The sequence below is a fragment of the Mustela erminea genome, chromosome 6 (genome assembly GCF_009829155.1).
Source record: "Mustela erminea isolate mMusErm1 chromosome 6, mMusErm1.Pri, whole genome shotgun sequence".
NCBI classification, from domain to species: Eukaryota; Metazoa; Chordata; class Mammalia; order Carnivora; family Mustelidae; genus Mustela; species Mustela erminea.
Window position 1 is genome coordinate 108,556,060 of NC_045619.1, and position 21,790 is coordinate 108,577,849.

Genomic DNA, 21,790 nt, shown 5'->3' on the forward strand with positions numbered 1-21,790 from the left:
CTTATCCTTAATATCCTAGGCACTGCTGTAAATGTTTTTCAGTAACTCTTATTTAATCCTTATAATGTCTAATATAAATTCCTTTCTCATCCATCTAATAAGGATGAGGAATTTGAGGCACAGAGAGGTTAAATAACTTGTCTAAGGTTACACAGATGGTAATTGTTATAGCACAGATTTGTCCCTAGCGGTGTAATCCTAGATCTCCAGCTCTTACCCACAGCCCTATGCTATAAATGATTTAAAAGAAAAATGTTGAAGAAAGAGGTTTTCATCTAAAATAAGGAGTTTTAACTATTTTTGAGCTGTATGCTTCTTTGGCATTCTAATAAAGTCTGTGGACCTGACCTCATCTCAGAATATGACTTGAAACCACAAAATACATAGGATTACAGCTTGACCAATTATACTGAAATATGGTTAGTAAATTTTTAATAAAACAAATTTTTGATAAAGTAATGTGTTTTTTATTAATTCATTAATATGCTTTAGCAACAGACTTTATTTCTTAACAGTATCTTAATCTTGGGGTGCCTGGGAGGCTCAGTGAGTTAAGCCTCTGCCTTCGGCTCAGGTCATGGTCATGGTCTCAGGGTCCTGGGATCGAGCCCCGCATCCTGCTTCCCCCCCTCTCTCTGCCTGCCTGTCTACCTACTTGTGATCTCTCTCTCTCTCTCTGTCAATTAAATAAACAAAATCCTTTAAAAAAAAAATCTTAATCTTTTAAGTATTCGTGATTCTAAATGGTTATCTTGAGATATTTATGGTACCTGTCATGTGATATGAAAATATTTTCTTTTCACACACACACACATACACACACACAAAAATACATATGCTGCTGTTTTCCCCCTACCTTCATAATTGAACAGAATGTAAAATTTCAGGTAGAGGCTAGTTAAAAGTTAATATTTTCTCAGCCAGGTTCACAACCACCTGACTTACATCTGTGGGCTCAAATCTCAAACTAATCTGCAATGCAGAATCAATATCTTTGAAGTAAAAGGAACTTTATCATTTGTACAATTTGTTTTTTTTTTTTTTAACTTGCAAGGAAACTTAAGCAGCAAAACTGTATTTAAGTCATGGGAGCCTCTTTTCCACACATGTCCCATTGTATGCTGTTGTGATATTTGCTCTCACATATGTCTAAACAGTCTCCGGGTAGCACGGTGGGATTCAGTGCAAATCTTTGGTTTGGCTTCGTATTATTTATATTGTTTAGGAATTTGTTCTGGCCTGGGAGATGTTTAGAATAAAATAGCAGTTCAAGTTTTTCAGGAATTTGTTCGTTTTATTACCAAGGAAGAGTGGTCATATCACCCTTCCTCATCTGCAGAGGATATGTTCCCAGACCCCCAGTGGATGCCTGAAACTGTTGATAGCATTGAACCTATTGAACCATGTATATGACAAAGTTTAATTTATAAATTAGGCACAGTAAAAACTGAAATTTAAATAAATACTTAAATAAGCACAGTAAAAGACTGAACCCAGTAACAGTAAAATAGAGCAGTTGTAACAGTCTGCTGTGATTAAAGTTAACATGCATATGCACACACAACACGATGCAGAATGTCTCACTGTACCGTATGCACCTCTCTTAGGATGATGTGAGATGATGAGATGCCTACTTGAGGAAATGAGGTGAGTGATGTAGCACTGGGCTACTGTTGTTAAGTCAGAAGGGGGCCTTCTACTCAGACCTGTGCTAACTGAAACTGTGGGATATGAAACCACAAATAAGGACAGGACTGCTGCATCTGAGTGGGGGCTAAGTGTAGCAGTTGGGCTCTGGGGAGGGTCCCCAGAAATCTGTGGGATCCTCTGTGCCTTTGTGTGATCCCTTCCCCTTAAGTGTGGGTAGGATCTGCTCCTAACCAGTAGAATTTGGGAACACTGATGGGGTATCACTCCCTTGATTCTTTTATACTGTATAGGACTCCGTCTCATTTTTAGATGCTGTAGAATTGCTTTGATGAAGTAAGCAACCATGTTGGGAAAGCTCCCTTGGCTGGGGACTGCAGTGGCCTCTAGGAGCTAAGGGTCAGCCATATCACAGCTATCTACATAACCATGGATAAATCAGGCCAGAAAAAATTGTTGAGCAGATAAAGCAATTCACAGAAGCATATGGACCAGAGATATGTTTCTATAAATGTAAAACAAGGAAATTAAATGAGTATAAATATATGTGGGAAATTTATAAAGAAAATCAAGGGGAGGGTGCCCGGGTGGCTCAGTGGGTTAAGGAGCCAACTCTTGGTTTTGGCTCAGCCCATGATCTCAGAGTCCTGAGATCCAGCCCTGTGTCAAGCTCTTTGCTCAAAAGGGAGTCTGCTTCTCCCTCACTGTGCTCCTCCTTCCCCCCAACTTGTGCTAGCACGTTCTCTCTCATTTAAAAAAAAGAAAGAAAGAAAGAAAATCAAGACACTGATTACCACAGTTCAAGAAAGTAATTCTACCTGGTAGGAAGGGAGACTACTATATTTAGGGATAAGTGTAAATGATAATAACATCTAAGGTAGTGATTCTCAAACCTTAGGGGATATCAGAATCAACCAGACGGCTTGTTTAAAGACAGATTGTTGGTCCTACTGCTGTGTAATTCTATCTAATTCCATAGGTTGAGATGGAGCTGAGAATTTGTATTCTTTATAGGTTCTAGATGATGCTGATGTACTGGTCCAGTACCATCCTTAAAGTTCCACTAACCTAGGGAATGACTAATTTTTTGTTTTTAAGCTTGATGGCAGACACGTGGGTTCTTGTTTATTTTGTTTTGTCTTTGCTGATTTACCCCACTCAGTATATAAACTTAAAAGGAGAGTAACAGGGACGCCTGGGCGGCTCAGTGGGTTAAAGCCTCTGCCTTCGACTCAGGTCATGATCCCAGGGTCCTGGGATCAAGCCCCACATCGATCCCCCCACATTGGCATCTCTGCTCAGCAGGGAGCCTGCTTCCTCTTCTCTTTGTCACTGTCTCTCTGCCTGCTTGTGATCTCTGTATGTCAAATAAATAAATGAAATCTTAAAAAAAAAAAAAGGAGAGTAACAGACTTTGTGTTGGTAACATACTTTTTATTGCTGTTGAAACACTCCGTACTTCTCCTCCTGTCATTCTCCCAGGAATTACAATTCTAGGAGTTGGTTTTATGGACCTGTATCAATAAAAATCCTGTAGGCAGTTAAATGGGATTCATCAGCTGGTTGCTCTCTGTAGCATTTCTTTTTCTTCATTGAGAAGTACCCTAACCTAATTAAGCCTGGGACTGGAAATCAGGAACGTCTGGTTTGCTCTTAGCTGTCAAAGTAAAGATAGGATTGCATCAAACAATGTCTTAAGCAATGGTTTAAGCCCTATAAAAATATCCTCCATTAAATGCTCATTATGATGATAGTTGACACCAAAAGATCTTTTTTTCCCTATTATCACTTTTCCTAGAGTGCTCTTTTGATTACCTAGACTAACCTGTGCTTCACTGTGGTCTTTGTTTCACTGTCTTGTGGCTCCCACTCAACATAGAAACTCATGGGGTGCCTGGATGGCTCAGTGGGTTAAAGCCTCTGCCTTCAGCTCAGGTCATGATCCCAGCATCCTGGGATCGAGCCCCACATCAGGCTCTCTGCTCAGCAGGGACCCTGCTTCCTCCTCTCCCTCTGCCTACTTGTGATCTCTGTCAAATAAGTAAATAAAATATTCAAAATAGAAACTCATAACAATCATAAACTTTACTTCTCAGCATTAATTATATACCTTAGATTCTGTAATAGATTCTCTAAAGACTTTAACCATTTAGTACTTGGGGGTCCCATCTGCCTTCTGTAGAAATATTATTTATCTTTTTGAAAATTACAATACTTCTTTGAAATGAGTCCATGTAAACTCATCTTTATTAAGATGCAATTTAGATATAGATACAATAAAGCTTGCACAATTCCAGGGTACAGGGGTTTTTTTGGACACAGAGTACACCATTTTGTTACCATCCTATTCAAGATAATAGGATATTTTCATCTCTGCAGAAGGTGCACTTTGCCATTAAATATACCATTAATGGCAATATAACCCCTCCACATTGTACCCCGGGCAGTCAGTGATCTGAATTTTATCACTGTAAGTTTTGCCTTATTTGGGAATTTTATATGGGTGGGATCATACAGTATGTACTCTGGTGTCCTGTTTCTTTCAGTCAGCATAATGTGTGATAGTCATTGATACTGCTATTTGTAACAGTAGTTTGTTCTGTTATGGGGAGAGGAAATCTAAATTGTATTCCACTGGAGAAATATGTCACAATTTATCTGTCCACTAGTTGATGGACTTAAATTTTGCTTCTGTCATATGTAAAGCAACTATGAACATTTGCGTACAGATGTTTTTGTGGGCATATGTTTTCACTTTTCTTGGGAATTTTAAGAGTAAAGAAACTGCCAGACTATTTTCTAAGTAGTTGTGAGTCATTTATATTCCTACTAACAACATCAGGACCTTCCATAATGTCAAGAAAGTTTTCTTCTAGGTGTTGTTTCAGTTTTAGCAGTTGGCCTTATGATGCATTTTGAATTAATGTTTATACTGGGTGTGAAGTAGAAGGTCAGTGTTCTTTTTTTTTCCCATATGGATATCGTATATATTCGGTACCTTTCTGGACTCTCCCCTATTCCATTGATCTGTATGTCTTATATTTATACAAATACCAGATTGTCTGGTATTAATAAGTTTTCCAACTTTGGGCAGAAATTTTTTTTTCGTTGTTTTTACTATTCTAAGTTTGTGTGCATTTCCATATAAATTTTAAAACAACATTTTGGTGGCGGAGAGGGGAGGAAGCATCCTGCTAGGACAGTAAACATTTTGAGCAACATTGAATTTCCCTGTCCTTAACCATGATATATATGTTTCATTATTTGTTTATTTTCTTTAATTTCAATAATTTTTTTAGTTTTCACAGTGAAAACTTTGAAGCAGCTTTCCATTTGTTTCTAAGTAGTTGATATTTTTGATGATACTATAAGTGGAATTACATTAAAATTTTTATCTTTGGTGTGCATTTATTTATTGAGAACAAGAGCACCTGGGCACACGTGTGCATGGTACCCGAGTTGGAAGGGGCAGAGGAAGAGAAACTTAAAGCATACTTTGCATTCAGTGCAGAGCCCAATGTGGCGCTCATGTCTCCACCCATGAGATCATGACCTGAGTCAAAACAAATAGTTGGTCACTTAACCAACTAAGCCATCCCGTGCCCCCCAAATTTTTATTTTCTATTTTTTTCTACAATGCATAAAATGCTGTTGATTTTTGTGTATTGACCATGTTTTTATAAGATTTACTTATATTAGAAAGAGACTGGGTAGAGAGGCAGAGAGAGAATCTCGGGCAGACTCTCTGCTAAACAGGGAGCCTACTGCAGGGCTTGATCTCCCCACCCATGAGTTTTTTTGTTTATTTGTTTTTGTTTTTGTTTTTTAAGATTTTATTTATGTATTTGATGGGGTGCCTGGGTGGCTCGTGGGTTGAAGCCTCTGCTTTCGGCTCAGGGTCCTGGGATCAAGCCCCACGTCAGGCTCTCTGTTCAGCGGGGAGCCTGCTTCCCCACTTCTCTCTCTGCTTGCCTCTCTGCCTACTTGTGATCTCTGTCTGTCAAATAAATAAATAAAATACCTTTAAAGATTATTTTACTTATTTATTTGAGACAGAGAACATGAGCAGGGAGCCGCGGGAGAGGGAGAGGCAGAGGCAGACTCCTGCTGAGCAGAGAGCCTGACGTGGGGCTTTATCTCAGGACCCCAGCATCACGACCTGAGCCAGAGGCAGATGGTTAACCCACAGAGCCACCCAGGTACCCATCATCACCCATGATATAATGACCTGTGCGGAAACCAAGGGTTGGACATCTAACCCACTCACCACCCAGGTGCCCCAGCCATGTTTTTACAATTTTCCTGAATTCACTGTTTAGTTTTACTGGTTTTGTTGTAGCTTTCTGATGATTTTTATGTAGTCTGCAGTTTAAAACAGCTTTGCTTCCTCCACTCCATTCTATGTCCCTTATATTTGTCTTACTCTACAGCAAAGACTCAGTATATATTCTTCTCCCCCACACCCCCCAAGATTTTCATTACTGGGGCATCTGAGTGGCTCAGCTGGTTAAGTGTCTGCCTTTGGCTCAGGTCATGATCCTGGAATGTCAGGATCAAGCCCAGCTTCAGGCTCCCTGCTGAGCAGGTAGTCTCCTTCTCCCTCTGGCCCTCACCCCACTCTTGTGCCCTCTCTCTCAAATAAATAAGTAAAAAAAAATTTTTTTTTTTTTATTTTATTTGTTTACTTGAAACCGAGAGAGAGAGAGAACACAAGCTGAGGGAGAAGCAGAGGGAGAGAAAGAAGCAACTTCGCCCCATGCTGAGCAGGGAGCCAGAGATGGGGCTCAGTCCAGGGCCATGGGATCATGACTTGAGCCAAAGGCAGATGCCTAACTAACTGAGCCACCGTGTGTCCCTCAATATATATTCTTTTAATTATAGGGAGAAAGTGTTCAGTCTTCCACCATTAAATAAGAAGTGTTGTTTCTTTTGTATATTGCTGAATGTTATTTGCTTAATAGTTTGTTGAGGATTTTTGCATGTGTGTTCATGAGGAATAATTGTCTAGTTTTATGTTCTGTATCTCTCCGATTTTGGTGCAAGGATTGAGATGTGTTCTCTCCTGTTTTCAGAAACAGTTTTTGTGATTTCTTTCAAATACTTCCTTGAGGGACACTTGGGTGGCTCAGTCAAACATCTGCCTTCAGCTCATATCCTGTTCTCAGGGTTCTGGGATCCAGTCCTGCATCAGACTCCCTGCCCGCTTCTTTCTCTACCTGCCATGCCCCCTGTTTGTGCTCACTCTCTCTCTGACAAGTAAAATTAAAATAAAAATGTTTCTTCAAATATTTGGAAGAATTGATCACTGAAAACCTTTGAGTTTGTAGTTTTCTTTGTGCCAGCTTTTGATTATTATTGATTCATTTTCTTGAATAGATGAAGTCTGTCCAGGTATTCTATTTCTTAAGTCCTTTTTTGTAAGTTATTTGGCGTTTTTCAAGGAATTTGTCTACTCTAAGTTGTAAAATTTTTCTCATAATGCTGTTCATAATGTTCTCTTCTCCTTTTAATGTGTGAGATTTGCAGTGATAGCTCCACTTCTGATTCCTGATATATAATTTGTTGTTTCTCCCTCTTTATTCTTTCTGCAGGTCTATCAACTTTTCAAACATTTGTTAAGGAATCAACTTTTTACTTGACCTACTGTTCACTTGTTTTCTACTTTATTGATTTCTCATTTTTATTATTTTCTTCTGTTTACTTTATAGTTTGCTCTTCTTTTTTTTTTTAGTCAGAGTACTATTTTTGAGACTTTTTACCCTTTCAGTTCAGGTATTAAAAGCTGTAACTTTCCTTCTAAGCAGTGCTTGGCTGCTTTGATATACTGTAGTTTCATTATCATTTGAAACATGTTCTACTTTATTTTTATATTTCTTCCATGATCCTTGGGTTATAAAAGAGTGTGTTGTCTAATTTCTGGATATCTTAGTGTTTTTATTCCTAATTTACATGTGTTCTGATAATCTACTCTATGAGATTTCAATCGCTTAAGATTATTAAAACTTATTGTATGTCCCAGCATCTGGTTTATCATAGTGAGCATTTCATATGCACTTGAGAAGAATATATTGCAGTTTTTATGTATAGTATTCTGTAAATGTCAGGTCATGTTGTAGTATTTTTGAGATCTCCGTCCTCAATGGTTCTTTTGTCTACTTGGCATATTAATTAGAAAGATGTTAAAAAATATTTGCCTATACTTGTGGATTTGTCTGTTCTCCCTTTCCTTCTGTCATTTTTTGTTCCGTGAATTTTGAGGTACTGTTGTAAGATACATATATGTAGCCTTATTATGTATTTGTGGTGAATTGGCCTTTTGTCTTCTTCAAACTACTTTGTTATTAATGTTCATTCTCCCTAATACCTATCATTCTGCCTAATTTTCTCTCCTTCTATTGTTTGTATTTTTATGGTTAAATAGTATCTTACAGATGATATCCTGTAGTTGGTCTTGCTTTTTTTCACTCAGTCTGAGAATTTCTGACTTAGTTGGGACGTTTCATCCATTTATAGTTAATGCAGTTGGTATAATTGGTTTCTAACTTACTCTTCTGGGCTTTTTTTTTTTTTTAAGTGTACAATTTATTGGTTTTTAGTATATTCACAAAACTCTGTAATCATCACCACTAGTTCCAGAGCATTTTTAACACTCCCAAAAGATGCCTAATATCTGTTGGTTGTCACTCCCCATCTCCTCCAACCTCTAATACTAGGCAGATTTTTTCCCGTTTTAGGTATCTGTTATAAGGGTAGTCATACACTATTTGCTTTTTTGTATCTGGCTTTGACTTAGCATAATGTTTTCAGGGCCATCTGTGTTGTATCATGAATCAACTACTTCGTTCCTTTTTATGGCTGAAAAATATTTTATCCATCATTTTATAGACATTTATATTGTTTCAGCTTTTTGGCTCATGTAAATTATGCTGCTGTATATGCACATTTGTGTACATATTTTTGCATGGATGTCTGTTTTCATTTCTCTTAAGTGTATACCTAGAAGTGGAATAGTTGAGTCATATAGTAGTTCTGTTAATTTTTTGAGTAGCTCCTCATACTTTTCTAAGGTAGCTACAGCATTTCCCTTTCCCACCAACAGTGTATGAGGGTTCCAGTTTCTCCACATCATAGGCTTATTATTATCATTTGTCTTTTAATTTTTGCTGTCATTGTGGGTGTGAGGTGATATCTCATTGTGGGTTTGGTTTGTATTTTCAAGTGACTGATGATGTCAGTCTTGTTCTGATTTTTGATGAGCTGATGAACTGATGATGAGCATCTTATTCTGATTTTTGTTCCTCTTTTGGCCCTTAGATGCTTTCTTTTTTGATTATTTTTGTTAGTACTTTCCTTTATTTCCTCTTTTGGTTTTGTGTTTGTGCATATTTTAGTGGCTCTAGAGCTAACAGATTTTAATCCTTAAATTATCAGAAGCTATTCAGATTTTTTTAAAGATATATTTATTTGAAAGGGAGAGAACATGTGCGCACTAGCCCGGTAGGATCAGAGGGAAAGGGAGAGACTCTCCCAACAGATCCCTGCTGAGCACTGAGCCCTGACATAGGTCTCTATCTCACAACCTTGAGCTCATGCCCTGAGCTGAAATCAGGAGTTGGCTGCTCAACTAATAAAGCCATTCAGGTGCCCCAGCTATGCAGAATTCTTCTTGTACCCTTTCACAACTTAACACGTGACACTTCAGTTTTCCCAATTAATATCTGTAGTATTTAGGTTCCCATGTGGCTTCCATTCAAAAACGTATTTCGGGGCACCTGGGTGGCTCAGTGGATTAAGCCACTGCCTTCGGCTCAGGTCATGATCTCAGTGTCCTGGGATCGAGCCCAGTATCGGGCTCTCTGCTCAGCAGGGAGCCTGCTTCCGCCTCTGTCTCTGCCTGCCTCTCTGCCTACTTGTGATCTCTCTCTCTCTGTCAAATAAAATAAATAAAATCTTAAAAAAAAAATTTTGTTAAAAAAAAAAAAACGTATTTCATCTTTTTAAAGGATGGTTACATTTTTGATTTCAGGTTGCCTTTTAGTGCTTTCCTGTTACCCAAAATAAGCATTCGTAAACATCTTATAAAATCTGTATTATATATGTGTGTCTCTTCTAAGAGATATATTTTGTATTTTAGTCCTATTTTCCTTTAATTTAATACCACCCTGATTTTTAACTGATCGCAGCTTTCAATATGATGTTAGGATATGTTGAGTACAGCAGCTATTACATGGCCCTAGAGAAGAGTAGTTGTTTAAATTTTTTTGTTCTGGGTCTTTCTATGATCTTTAAGAATAAACACTTTATCAGATGCTCTTATAAAGCCTTTTAGCTCTTGCTTCACTCGGAACCAAAATCTTTCTCTCACTCCAGTGCTCATGTACTCATGTAGCTTAACTGTTCACACATATTTTATCTACTTCACAGAGAGTTGTAGGCAGTGGAAGGAATTTTTTTCTTTTTTCATTTAAGTCTCCCTTGTGCTACCCATGATGACTGTCTAAATTGTTCCCCTGCATGTAGACTACAGATAGCCTTTCATGTCTCAAAGAATCAATACATGCCTCAAAGAACTCGAGTCCTCCTTTTCTTTCTTCTTTTTCTTTTCTTTCTTTCTTATTATTATTATTTTTTCTCCTTTCTAAGATTTTATTTCTTGGTTGCCTGGGTGGCTCAGTCAGTTAAGCGGCTGCCTTCAGCTCAGGTCATGATCTCCGGGTCCTGGGATCAAGTCCCTCATCTGGCTCCCTGCCGAGTGGGGAGCCTGCTTCTCCCTCTCCCTCTGCCCGCCGCTCTACCTACTTGTGCTCTCTCTCTCTCTCTCTGTCAAATAAAATCTTTTTTAAAATGATTTTCAAATCTTTTTTTTTTTTTTAAAGAATTTTTAAAAGAGATTTTATTTATTTATTTTACAGAGAGAGACAGAGAAGAAACACAAGCAGGAAGAGTGGGAGAGGGAGAAGCAGGTTTCCTGCCAAGCAGGGAGACCAACATAGGACTCCATCCCAGGACTCTGGGATCATGACTTGAGCCCAAGGCAGACCATTAATAACTGAGCCACCCAGGTGCCCCAAGAGTCCTGTTTTCATCTGTGATGATTTAGTATAGGTTGGAGATCAGTTAATACAAGTTATGTCGTCAAGAGTTCTGCCAGCTCCAGCCAGCTGAGACTTGTTTACATACTTTACTGAGGTCCTGCCACCCTTGTCAACATTCATCCCACCTGCAGAAGCATGTACTCTAAGAAGCATAGTGCTTGAGTTCTAAGAAATAGCTAACTTTGGGAGTTTGGAAGGTGATAATCACATATTCTCTCTCCCACACAAGATAAGGAAAATATCATTTAATTTTAAATTTTAAAGCCTTTGGAACTTTTTCAGACAAGAAACAAAATGCACCTGGATGTGTTCATAACCTTTGGTTAGCTTAATCTTTCTGTTAACTATATTCTATTGAGACATTTTATTATAATTCAGAATAATTTCAGAAAGATGAGAGGTATTTTAGTCATTAAGAGAGAATTGTACTGAGCCATATAGATGAGTAAGTCAGGAATGTTCCAGCAGTCTTCAGCAGCATAGTGCCCTTTGTTTCCTTTGAGTAGCAAAATCTGAAAGTGCATACAGAACTGTGTGTGTGCTCATTTTTGGGAGTGAGAGAGTATATGGTCCTCATCAGATTTTTTTTTTTTCCCAATGTTCTAAGATTCACTGTGTACCATACCCAGTGCTCCATGTAGTATGTGCCTTCCTTAATATCCACCACCAGGCTCAGCTAACCCCCTGCACCCCTCCCCTCCAAAACCTTCAGTTTGTTTCTTAGAGTCCAGTCTCTCATGGTTCTTCCCCCACTCCGATTTCCCCCATTCACTTTCCTTTCCTACTCCTAATGTCCTGCGTGCTATTCCTTATGCTCCACAAGTAAGTGAAACCATATGATAATTGACTCTCCCTGTTCCACTTATTTCATTCAGCATAATCTCCTCCAGTTTCCTTCATATTGATAGAAAAGTTGGGTATTCATCCTTTCTGATGGAGGCATAATATTCCAAGAGTTTTATGTCATATAGAAGATTAAGAACCACCAAGTAGAAAGTTTTAGCCTGATTTTTGGCTTCCTGCAGCCTTTTTGTTTCAGATGCTCTTAGAAGTTTTTTCCCCTCTTTGAATTTCTGAAGTTTAAAGAAAGGGATGTAGATTTATATGAGGAGTTTTATCTTTATACAAGGAAATTGAATTATCTTGAATTCTAAGCTCTCAAGTATCTCTTGGTAAGATAGTATGGAGATGTCTTAAGAAAACCTTTAGCAAAAGCCATGTAATTGAAACCGAGTAGGCTAATAGGGCTATTGGAAAGGAATCTCAAACATGCACTTCTTTGAGACAAGTAGAGGCTTTCAGACAGATTGTAGGCACAAAGAACAACACTGTTTATACACATTCAGTGTTGCAGGACTGGTATGCTGGTGCTTCCTTTGCCTCACACTAGAATTAGAACTTTCCCTATCCCTAGCCTGACCCAGCCTGCCTCCTGCCACATACCCCAGCGAAGCTGCCATTCTGAAAATTGTCTCAATATCATAGATTCCGTATTTTATTTTACTGCAGGAAAAACATGCCTTGTTACTTGGGGTATTTGGTGTGCTTTAGAAAGTGCAGCAGAGTGTAGCATGCATGTGGTAAAGGGATATATTACCAAAGAGTTATTGTCTTCATACTCCTTGCTACTAAAAAGCAATTTGAAAAATACACCCCATTTTATTTTCAAATTCACCATTGTCACACTGCTTTTGACTCCCAGTTTGACGTGTTCTTTCCCCAGCTCCTCCCTCCTGAAGGGGCAGCACCAGCTTCCCAGCTTCATAGGCAGTAGAGAGAGGAAGCCGGTGCATACCCAGTAAGGTTCAAACCAGGTATTCACATGCCGGTGCTCAGACTTTGAATGTAGGTACTGCCGTCAAATCAGGTGCCTGAGAGCCTTGATGTTAGAGACATTATGTCTTGGTAAACTAGCATGTTCACATTTCCGCCAGTTGAAAGACCAGTAGTAAGGAAGTAGTTTCTTCTCTCTTTGAAAATCAAAATGTTTAATTTATTGTTTGCATAAGGCTCTTTGATTTTTTTTTCCATGATTATTTCCTTTGACTTCTTCTGCAAATATAACTACCACAGATTGTCGTTCAGCATGGTACATGCCTCTTTTTAAAATTACATTAACATGTAGCTTCTTTAGAGCTCCTTGCTTAGTGAGGAAAAAAATTTTAAGTCACAAATAGGTGAGATTATACCCAGATTCATTAATTTTAGGGGGTGGGCTCCTGAGTGGCTCAGTCAGTTAACTGTCTGCCTTTGGCTCAGGTCATGTTTCTGGAGTCCAGGGATCAAGACCCCACATTGGGCTTCCTGCTCAGTGGGGAGTCTGTTGCTCCCTCTCCCTCTGCTCCTCCCCTGCTCGTGCTCTCTCTCTCAGTTGCTCACCCTCTCAAATAAATAAATAAAAACTTCCAAAAAAAAAAAAGTTGAGAGAGAATAATCATCTAACAACTAAACAGCTCTTTATTATATTGTATACAAGGCACATTTGGGTACTATTCAAAATGACGTTATAAAATTGCCTGTCAAACTAATCAGGAAAAATTTAGGTTGCCGTCAAACTGTCTTAAATGTTCCCTGTAGAAAAAAAATCTTCAAAATTTAGAATACAGTTTTTGTTTTGTTTTGTTTTGTTTTTGACAGAGAGAGCACAAATAGGCAGAGAGTCAGGCAGAAAGTGCACTGAGCAGAGAGCGCGACTCGGGGCTCGATCCCAAGACCCTGAGACCATGACCTGAGCCAAAGGCAGAGGCTTAACCCACTGAGCCACCCAGGCGCCCCAAGAATACAGTATTTTTTTAACAAATCTTAAAGATTATGTAACAGAATGTAAGATTATAGTTGCATATTGAAGTAGCTGCTTGTAATCTAGACTTTTTTTGACCTTTAATTCTTAACCTGAAATATAATTAATTAGGCTGGGCAAATGTTGTGGACCTAGTTTTGAACTGCTATCCATTCAAACTGTATAGTCTCTTTAATTGCATGAGCAAAGGTAAGACTTGCCTTAGTTTCACAATCTATACCATTGGTTATTAAAACTTTTATATATTGACCAGAATATGCTGTTTGTGATAAAGTAAAGCGATCTATTCTGTGAGAAACCCTCTTAACATATTTATCATCTTTGGAATTTGACAGCATTTGGTCCAAGTAGATAGTACAATAGCATTGAACTTCAATCAGGGCCTTCAGACCCTTTCTGTTATTGCTTTTTTATTTCCTGCTTTCTGTTTAAGATTTGTCAGCTGTTAAACTACCAGTTCTCTCCACTTTTCCCACTCATCCCCTGTGTTTTATATTAATGTATTTTTGTGTTTGGGGCCATTTGTTTAGGCCTCAGACATTCCACAGCTACCTAGAGGACATCATCAACTACCGCTGGGAGCTTGAAGAAGGGAAGCCTAACCCTTTGAGAGAAGCCAGTTTCCAAGACCTGCCCCTTCGTACTCGTGTGGAAATCCTGCACCGCCTCTGTGATTATCGGCTAGATGCAGATGATGTCTTCGATCTTCTCAAGGTGCTTAACTAATAAGCCCTTTTCCTAGAGCAAACAAAAGGCCCGCAATCAGGATATAAAATCTGAAGATAATAAGAAAAGCGAGAATTCATTGACAATAAAAATGTATACAATGACCACTGTAGCCAGAGGATTCCTAGCCATACTATTAGATAGATGATTGTGTGTTATCTTGGTTCAATTTCTAGTTGTAATGCATTACAAAATATGTGTTGGAGAAGGAAGATGTAGATGTCTTCCCTCTGATTCCCTCTGATTCTACTGTTGTCTCTTTTTAAAAGTCTGTGTTCTTTTAGAAGTCTGTCTCAGAGGGAGGATGTGGACTATTGCTTTTTACTCATAGGGATGTCAGTGTCTAATCCTGTTCAGTCAGAAATGATGAAATATGTTGACAACTTCTTAGTTCAGCCCTCTCATGGACACGGTATAAAATCATTGTGCAATTTAAGCACAGTCTTTGCTGAGAATTCAAGTTCTTGAATAGCAGTGGGAAGGCCAAAATAGGTCAGACCCTGAAGTAAATTTGGGAGCTGTATTGCTGGATCTCAGCTAGAATAAGAGGTTACTGTAGGTTACGATGGTGCTATAATAGAGATTCACATGGGGCAAAGCTTTTACAACATTGGATTCTGTTCCGTTGTAATCGTCTTTCCTTTTGTTGATGCACACGTAAGTCCAAACCAAATATACAATATGTTCCTCAAAACTCCTTTTTGTTTCTTGTTTTGTTTTGTTGGTGAAATGCGGGCAATGATGGGGATGGGAAGTATTTGAAATATTTCCTATCCTGCTCTTCAAGGAAGGTATCATCTTCCCATTTTCTCTGTGCCCTGATTGAACGCTGCCTAAGATGCTTAGGCATTTTAAAATATGAGGTACATGTGACTATAAATTTTGAATCCTCATTTTAGTTTTCTCCCGTTTTGTTTTGTTTCCTATTTCCCCAAACCTCTTTTCCCTATTCTTCTACCAAGGGTTTGGATGCAGACAGTCTCCGTGTGGAACCATTGGGCGAAGACAATTCAGGGGCACTCTATTGGTATTTCTATGGAACACGAATGTATAAGGAGGACCCGGTGCAAGGAAAATCCAATGGAGAACTCTCATTGAGCAGGTACAATCTTTGAGGTCAGGGTTGCGATAGCTACTGTATAAAAATATATCAGAATTTTGCAGCACAAATTTTTTTTCTTACGAAGGAATTAGATATAACAGCATGCCTGTCAAGAGTTGGCAAAGAGTTATTTCATACAGAAATAAAAAAGAATTCATAACGCAGCCTCTGCTATCAGAGTAGTGAAATATCCTGTTGTTTGGAAATTAGGTGCTTGATTTGAGGTACCTGAGGAGTCCTTTTTGCCCTTAGCACGGACCACTATCTACATTAAGTCACCAGCTGTGTAGTCACTCACAGTGGCAGTTGTCCTTTTGTAATCAGTTCTTGAGGACTCCTTTTTTTCTACTAGAATTAATGATCTGCTGCATCAGTATAGGACTAGAAGGCCCTTAAAGAATGCCTGAAATGTGAGCCTTCCTAACTGAGGAGGACACGTGTTTCCACAGTGTCCCAGGATGATGCTGCTGTCTTATTTTATTTTGGCTTCATTATTTCTGGGAGCACCATTAACTATTAGGGAAGTGTGTTAGTTTATACTCAGATTTTAATATTGTAAAATGTTGGTTTTTCTTATGCTAATAAGAGAAGACAGGAAGTCCTTCTGCTCTTTCCCTGTAACCACTGCGTTTAATCCTTTATAATGAGCTCATGGCCAGAAAAACTGTAGTTATTAGTTTAAAAAGCATATGTAATGCATAAATTCTATTACAAAACATTTTGATTTAATATACTATTTCTTAGGGAAAGTGAAGGACAAAAAAATGTCTCTGCTGTTCCTGGGAAAACAGGAAAAAGAAGAGGAAGACCTCCAAAACGGAAGAAACTACAGGAGGAAATTTTAGTGAAGTAAGACATTCATGTTGTTCTGTGCCACTCATAAACCTGCGTGCTTACAAGGCACCTTAATTTCACTTGTTCTTTCATCCCTGTTTTTCCCTTGAGCCATGGGAAGGATATGGGACTTAGATGAGAGAGACCGGGGTCTGAATCCTCATGAAATTACTAAATGTGTACTCAGGAAGCCCTATCTGCATGACCTACTCTCTCTAAGCCTATTCTTTTATGGGACAATAGGGATACTACTAATAATAAGGATTAGATGGAACAGGATAATGAATGTGTCAGTGTAACAGACTGAAAACTGTGATGACCCACAGAAAGTGCTCAATATGTATTAACTTTCAAAATTGGTTGTATCAAACATTTTTTTCATAGGAGTACAGAGCAAGTTAATTCTGATTAACCCTCACTATAATAATTAGCATTTTAATAGGATTATATATCACATATAAGTTTAAGAGTTAATTCTTTCCCTTTGAGCAGAACTTAGTAGCACATTTGCTTTATTGTATTTAGAATTTAGAATAAAATTTCCTACGGTAAAGAATAGGTAATACTCTTTAACATTCTCTAACATTTTATACTCTTTATATTTAACTTTAGCAAGGAAAAAGATTCTGTTACATATGGGAAATTTTATTTTATACATTATGCATTATCTTTTAGGAAATTCCACTACATGAATCTTAATACAAGAATTCTGAGGGGCGCCTGGGTTGTTAAGCGTCTGCCTTTGTCTTAGGTCATAGTCCCAGGGTCCTGGGATGGAGCCCCGCATTGGGCTTCCTGCTTAGCGGGAAGCCTGCATCTCCCCCCCCACCCCCTCGCTTGTGTTCCCTCTAAAATCTTTAAATTTTTTTTTTTTTTTTAAGATCTGGCCTTTAGTGTATAAATATACTTCCTGGAAGTTAGGTCATATTGTTAAAATTTCTAGTAACAGAGCACAAACCACTTCTTCCCTCTAAATTGTAGAACTGCTAAATCTAAATGCTTGAAGTAAGCCAGATTTCTTATTGTTGCTTATTAACTACTAAGAAGTATTGGTTTCTAGGAATTGGATTATAAATACATGAGTCAGGATTTAATTTTTTTTTTTTCTTCTTTTAAATCTAAGAATTAGTGTTCACCTAACTTTCCAGAAATTTGACTACAGAGTATGGCTTTCCTCCTATCCATTTTGTGAGAAGTGTCTTATAATCATGTTCTGTACACATGACATCTATTGCAGGATTTTGTTATTGGAAAGCTGTTCTTTTAGACCCATTTCCACTTCCCTGTTAAGTGCTAACAATTAAGGTACCTTAGCGTTGGAATATAGACTCATTTTCAGCATATGTGGACTTGTACTACCCTCTACTGGTGATTTTATTCTGTAGAGCTCTGTATCCGGTACAGTATTTATATATTTTTTAATTAAATAAAACTTAACATTCAGTTCCTCAGCCATACCAACCACATTTCAAGTACTTAGTAGCTACCTGTGGTTCATAGCTGAGATGTTGAACAGCGACAGTCAGGACATTTTCATTCTCACAGAACATTCTGTGGAACAGTACTGCTATAGATCATTGAAAACAAACAGAAGTCCAGATCACCTACATGATTCAGTGATACAAACAGCAGTGATGCTTAACACTAGTGTGCTGAACACTTTTGTATTTAATAATTTAATCTTCAACATCCCTGTAGGTAGGCATTATTTATAACCCATTTACAGGGAAGTTAATTAACTTTCCGAGGTCACATGGTAAGAGGCAGGTCTCAATAGGGGCAGTCTGACATTAGAGTCTGTGTTCTTAGCTGCTACCTTATAGGAGGTTAAATTAAGAATGGCTTAAATTTATTGTAGCCCTTATCAGGGAGGAGGATATTAGAATCCCATAGTTTGAGGGGAAGTGGGGGTATTTAACTGTTAATACTTAACTCCTCTATTTGATTTCCAAAAAGCTGTTATGAAACCTAATATTTTCCTGTTACATAGGATGTTAGCATTTAATTGGGTTCCTTCTCTATACCAACACAACTATCTCCTGATTTTGCTTTACTCAGTAGAGTCATTCCTCCTCCAAACATCATCCCCTTAAAACAAACACCCTTCATGTATTACATTAATTGGGTCTAACTTGGTTGGCGGGGAGAGCACAGAACAATTTTGAACATGTCTTTGTTTTAATTGGTACCTCCTTTTCCTGTGTTTCAGTGAAAAGCAGGAAGAAAACTCCTTGACATCTGAACCACAGACAAGAAATGGTAATGATTTTCATTAGAGTCCAGAAAAGATTAAGTAAACATGATTGATTTATATCATGATGGCAGTACACTTTCCAGAGTCCTGCAAAGCAGTTAAGATGAATGCAGTATTGCCTTCTTGTTAGCCTTGTTCAGTTCTTTCTTGGTCACACTTCACCTGTGCCCCTCTCTCCGTCTCATTGATAACTGGAGATCTTCCCTTGTGCCCTCTGACCTTGGCACAGTGGAATGGGCACCAAACCTTTGGATGAATGAGCAGCTTCTCAAAGAGTTATCTTTCTAATGTAAAGTGCTGTACAAGGGAGTGTATTGGTTTCCTAACCTAGATTTCAGTTTTATAATCCAGATTGCATAAAACTGGGAGGGAGGTGGTATCACATTACAGTATGTCAACAGAAATGAGAGAAGGAAGACTCCACATAAGTGCAAATCAAAACCATTTGAAAAGTAAGTGTATTTAAGCATTTCTAGGATTTTAAAATCTGTAATTACAAAGGTTACAGTAGTTATAGTTGTATTGCTATTAGGCATTCTTAATTTTTAGGTGTAAATGGAGTTAGTAACAGGAAAATCAAAATTATATATTATGAACCTTAAAATCCTTTTTTTGGATTCCTTCACTTTCACCATGACCCAGGGTAGAAATGAAATTGACAGTAAGTAAGAAGACAGGTCCTAGTGAGATTTATCTAATGAACCCATCCTTTTCATTGCTAGGGTCCCAAGGGCCAGGTCAAGGCACTTGGTGGCTCCTGTGCCAAACAGAAGAAGAATGGAGACAGGTCACTGAGAGTTTTCGGGAGAGGACCTCCCTTCGGGAACGGCAGCTCTATAAGCTCCTCAGTGAGGACTTCCTGCCTGAGATCTGCAATATGATTGCCCAGAAGGTATGCAAACAGTTGATCCCTCTCCTCTGCTTTATTTAAGGATGATTCATTAGAGTTTTTGAGTGTATTTCTGCTGTCTCCTGGAAGTGGTACAAGCCTTCACTCTCATCTGGAGTGTTAAAATGGGACCTCATGCTACGTACTCTCCTTCACTGTGGATATTCTCCTTACCCATGAAATCTTCTGTCTCCCCCACTCCCTAGCACTTAAAATGGCTTTTCATAGTCTGGAACCAGCCTTCCTTCTCCCATAGCATTCCCCAGGAAATGGTCCAGGACCCCCCAGGTATGTCTCCTGTCAGCCTGGCATACTTCTATATATGCAGCCTTTGGGAGTGGGGCGGTGGGGGGAGATGTCCTCTCTCACACTAAGCAGCAAGCTCTGAAGACTATTTGTCTCTCTAGTCCCAGTGCCAGCTCCACATGTGAGCTCTGTGTGCTGCTTTCTCCAGCTTCAGCTCGTGATAGTTTCATAAACCACATGTTCTGTATTTTCACCTGTATACACACTTGTGCATGCCTTCTTTGAGCATCTTTCCCCCTCTACTTCCTTACCCATTTGAATACTGCTCTCCATAAGCTATCCCGTTTCTCCCAATTTTAAGATTTTCTTCCTTAACATGTTTTCTCATTACTTAATTCCATTTTGAGTTGTTTAAGCCTTTTTGGATTAGGAACCATGTCTGACCATTTGAAACCCCACAACACCTGATATAATGTCTTTTCTGTGGTGGAGGCTCAATGTTCATTCACTTGCTTATTTCATTTCAATAATTCTAATACTTCTGATGTACGTGTTAGTAGAAACAGAAAAATTTGACCACCTGTCAATAAGATCTATAGAGAAAGTATCAATTAATTGCTGTAGTACCTCCAGGGAAAAACAAAATAAGAGCTTTATTGATTTGTTGTGAATCCAGTGATACTTACAACTTTTAAGTAGGTTGATGCTTTGAAAGGACAAATTGTAGAAAGTCACCGTGCTCTAATAGTAGGCTCTTATAAATAGTGCTTCAAGAATTACATTTTCATAGCTGAGCAAAAAAAAATCTGCATTTCCCCATTAACAGATGTAATTCCATATACTATAATTATACTTACGTTTTTGTGATCTACAACCCACCATGTCAGTTTTTCCAGGAATCAAAGCACATAATCTGATTTTTCTTAAAGTAACTATTTTATAGAGACGGTTTTTATAATTAACTTGCATAACATGGTATATGACTTTATTGATACAACTAATATGGTACATTAAATCATCTATAAGACATATGCCCAATCTGCTTAGAGAGAGACTGCCCAAGTGTGGGGAGGAGGGCAAAGGGACAGGGAGAAAAAGTCCCAAGCAGGCTCCCCACTGAGTACAGAGCCTGATGTAGGGCTCCATCCCAGGACACTGAGATCATGACCTGAGCTGAAATCAAGAGTTTGACGCTTAACCAGCTGAGCTACCCATGTGACCCTACTTTTTTACTGTGGTATTTAACCTAAGGTTTTTTTGAATAGGTGAACTAGGACGGGGGGTACTTATTAGCATAAAACTGATAGTTTTGATGCAAAAAAAAATTCAGGGGTTGATTCTTTGCAAGAGAATAAATTTAAAAATAAGGTATACCTTAAGCATAATGCTGAAGAAAATGAAATTACAAGCCGAATAATAATAATTATAAAAAATTTGGTATTTTGTGTGTGTGTTTTTAATGTTATTTATTTATTTGAAAGTGAGAGAGAGAAAGTATGCACAAGAGCAGGGGCAGAAGGAGTGAGAGAAGCAGCCACAGCTTTCCTACTCCCTGATGAGGAGGGAGCCCAACATGGGGCTTGATCCCTGAGACCCTAGGACCATGACCTGAGCCAAAGGCACCACCTGAGCCACCCAGATGCCCCGGATTTGGTATTTTCAAAGGTGTATAGTGCTCTAAATTTGCAGACCTCATTGAAATGAGGTATTGATTACAAAAGAAGATAATCTAAATTGTGCAGTAGAAATCTTCACAGACCAGTAATTAGGGGGAAAGAGTTGTCACAAAAGGATCCCATCAAGAGCTTCAGAATCATTTGGATTTATTTGTAGGTAAATTTTCTAATCCTTTAAGAAGAGAGAACTTCCAAAAGTATCTAAAATGAAGAACGAAACAGGTAGCTCCCCTTTCTCATTCAGATACAGATACAGATATCTTAGCTTCCTGTTCTCACATGAACAAACAAACCTTCTTCATTTGGTAAAGTAAATGTCAAATCCTTAATGCTAACAAGTAAAAGCCAAAAGAATAATTCATAACCCATCACAGTTAAACCTAAGCTCATACTACTGATAACGTTGTCTTGGAAGTTTTATCCAATGTCAAGATGCAGCCAAAAAGAGTAAGAGGCAAGATAATAGAATATTTTCTAATACGTCAAATACTCTGATATTTTACCTGGAAGAATATGATGAA

The 21,790-nt window shown here is 38.3% G+C and overlaps 1 protein-coding gene across 4 annotated transcripts in view; it reads left to right on the top strand.

Moving 5' to 3' along the window:
* Positions 1-21,790, top strand: part of LOC116594189 (cat eye syndrome critical region protein 2) — a 176,882-nt gene that overhangs the window by 121,532 nt on the left and 33,560 nt on the right. For 3 of the 4 annotated variants that reach the window (XM_032349247.1, XM_032349249.1, XM_032349248.1), the window contains exons 3-7: positions 14,073-14,256; positions 15,231-15,370; positions 16,115-16,219; positions 18,414-18,463; positions 19,181-19,350. In XM_032349247.1, the coding sequence (XP_032205138.1) occupies positions 14,073-14,256; positions 15,231-15,370; positions 16,115-16,219; positions 18,414-18,463; positions 19,181-19,350 (649 nt within the window). Of the gene's footprint in view, positions 1-14,072; positions 14,257-15,055; positions 15,132-15,230; positions 15,371-16,114; positions 16,220-18,413; positions 18,464-19,180; positions 19,351-21,790 lie in introns of those variants that run through there. The other variant, XM_032349250.1, reaches the window with a different exon arrangement.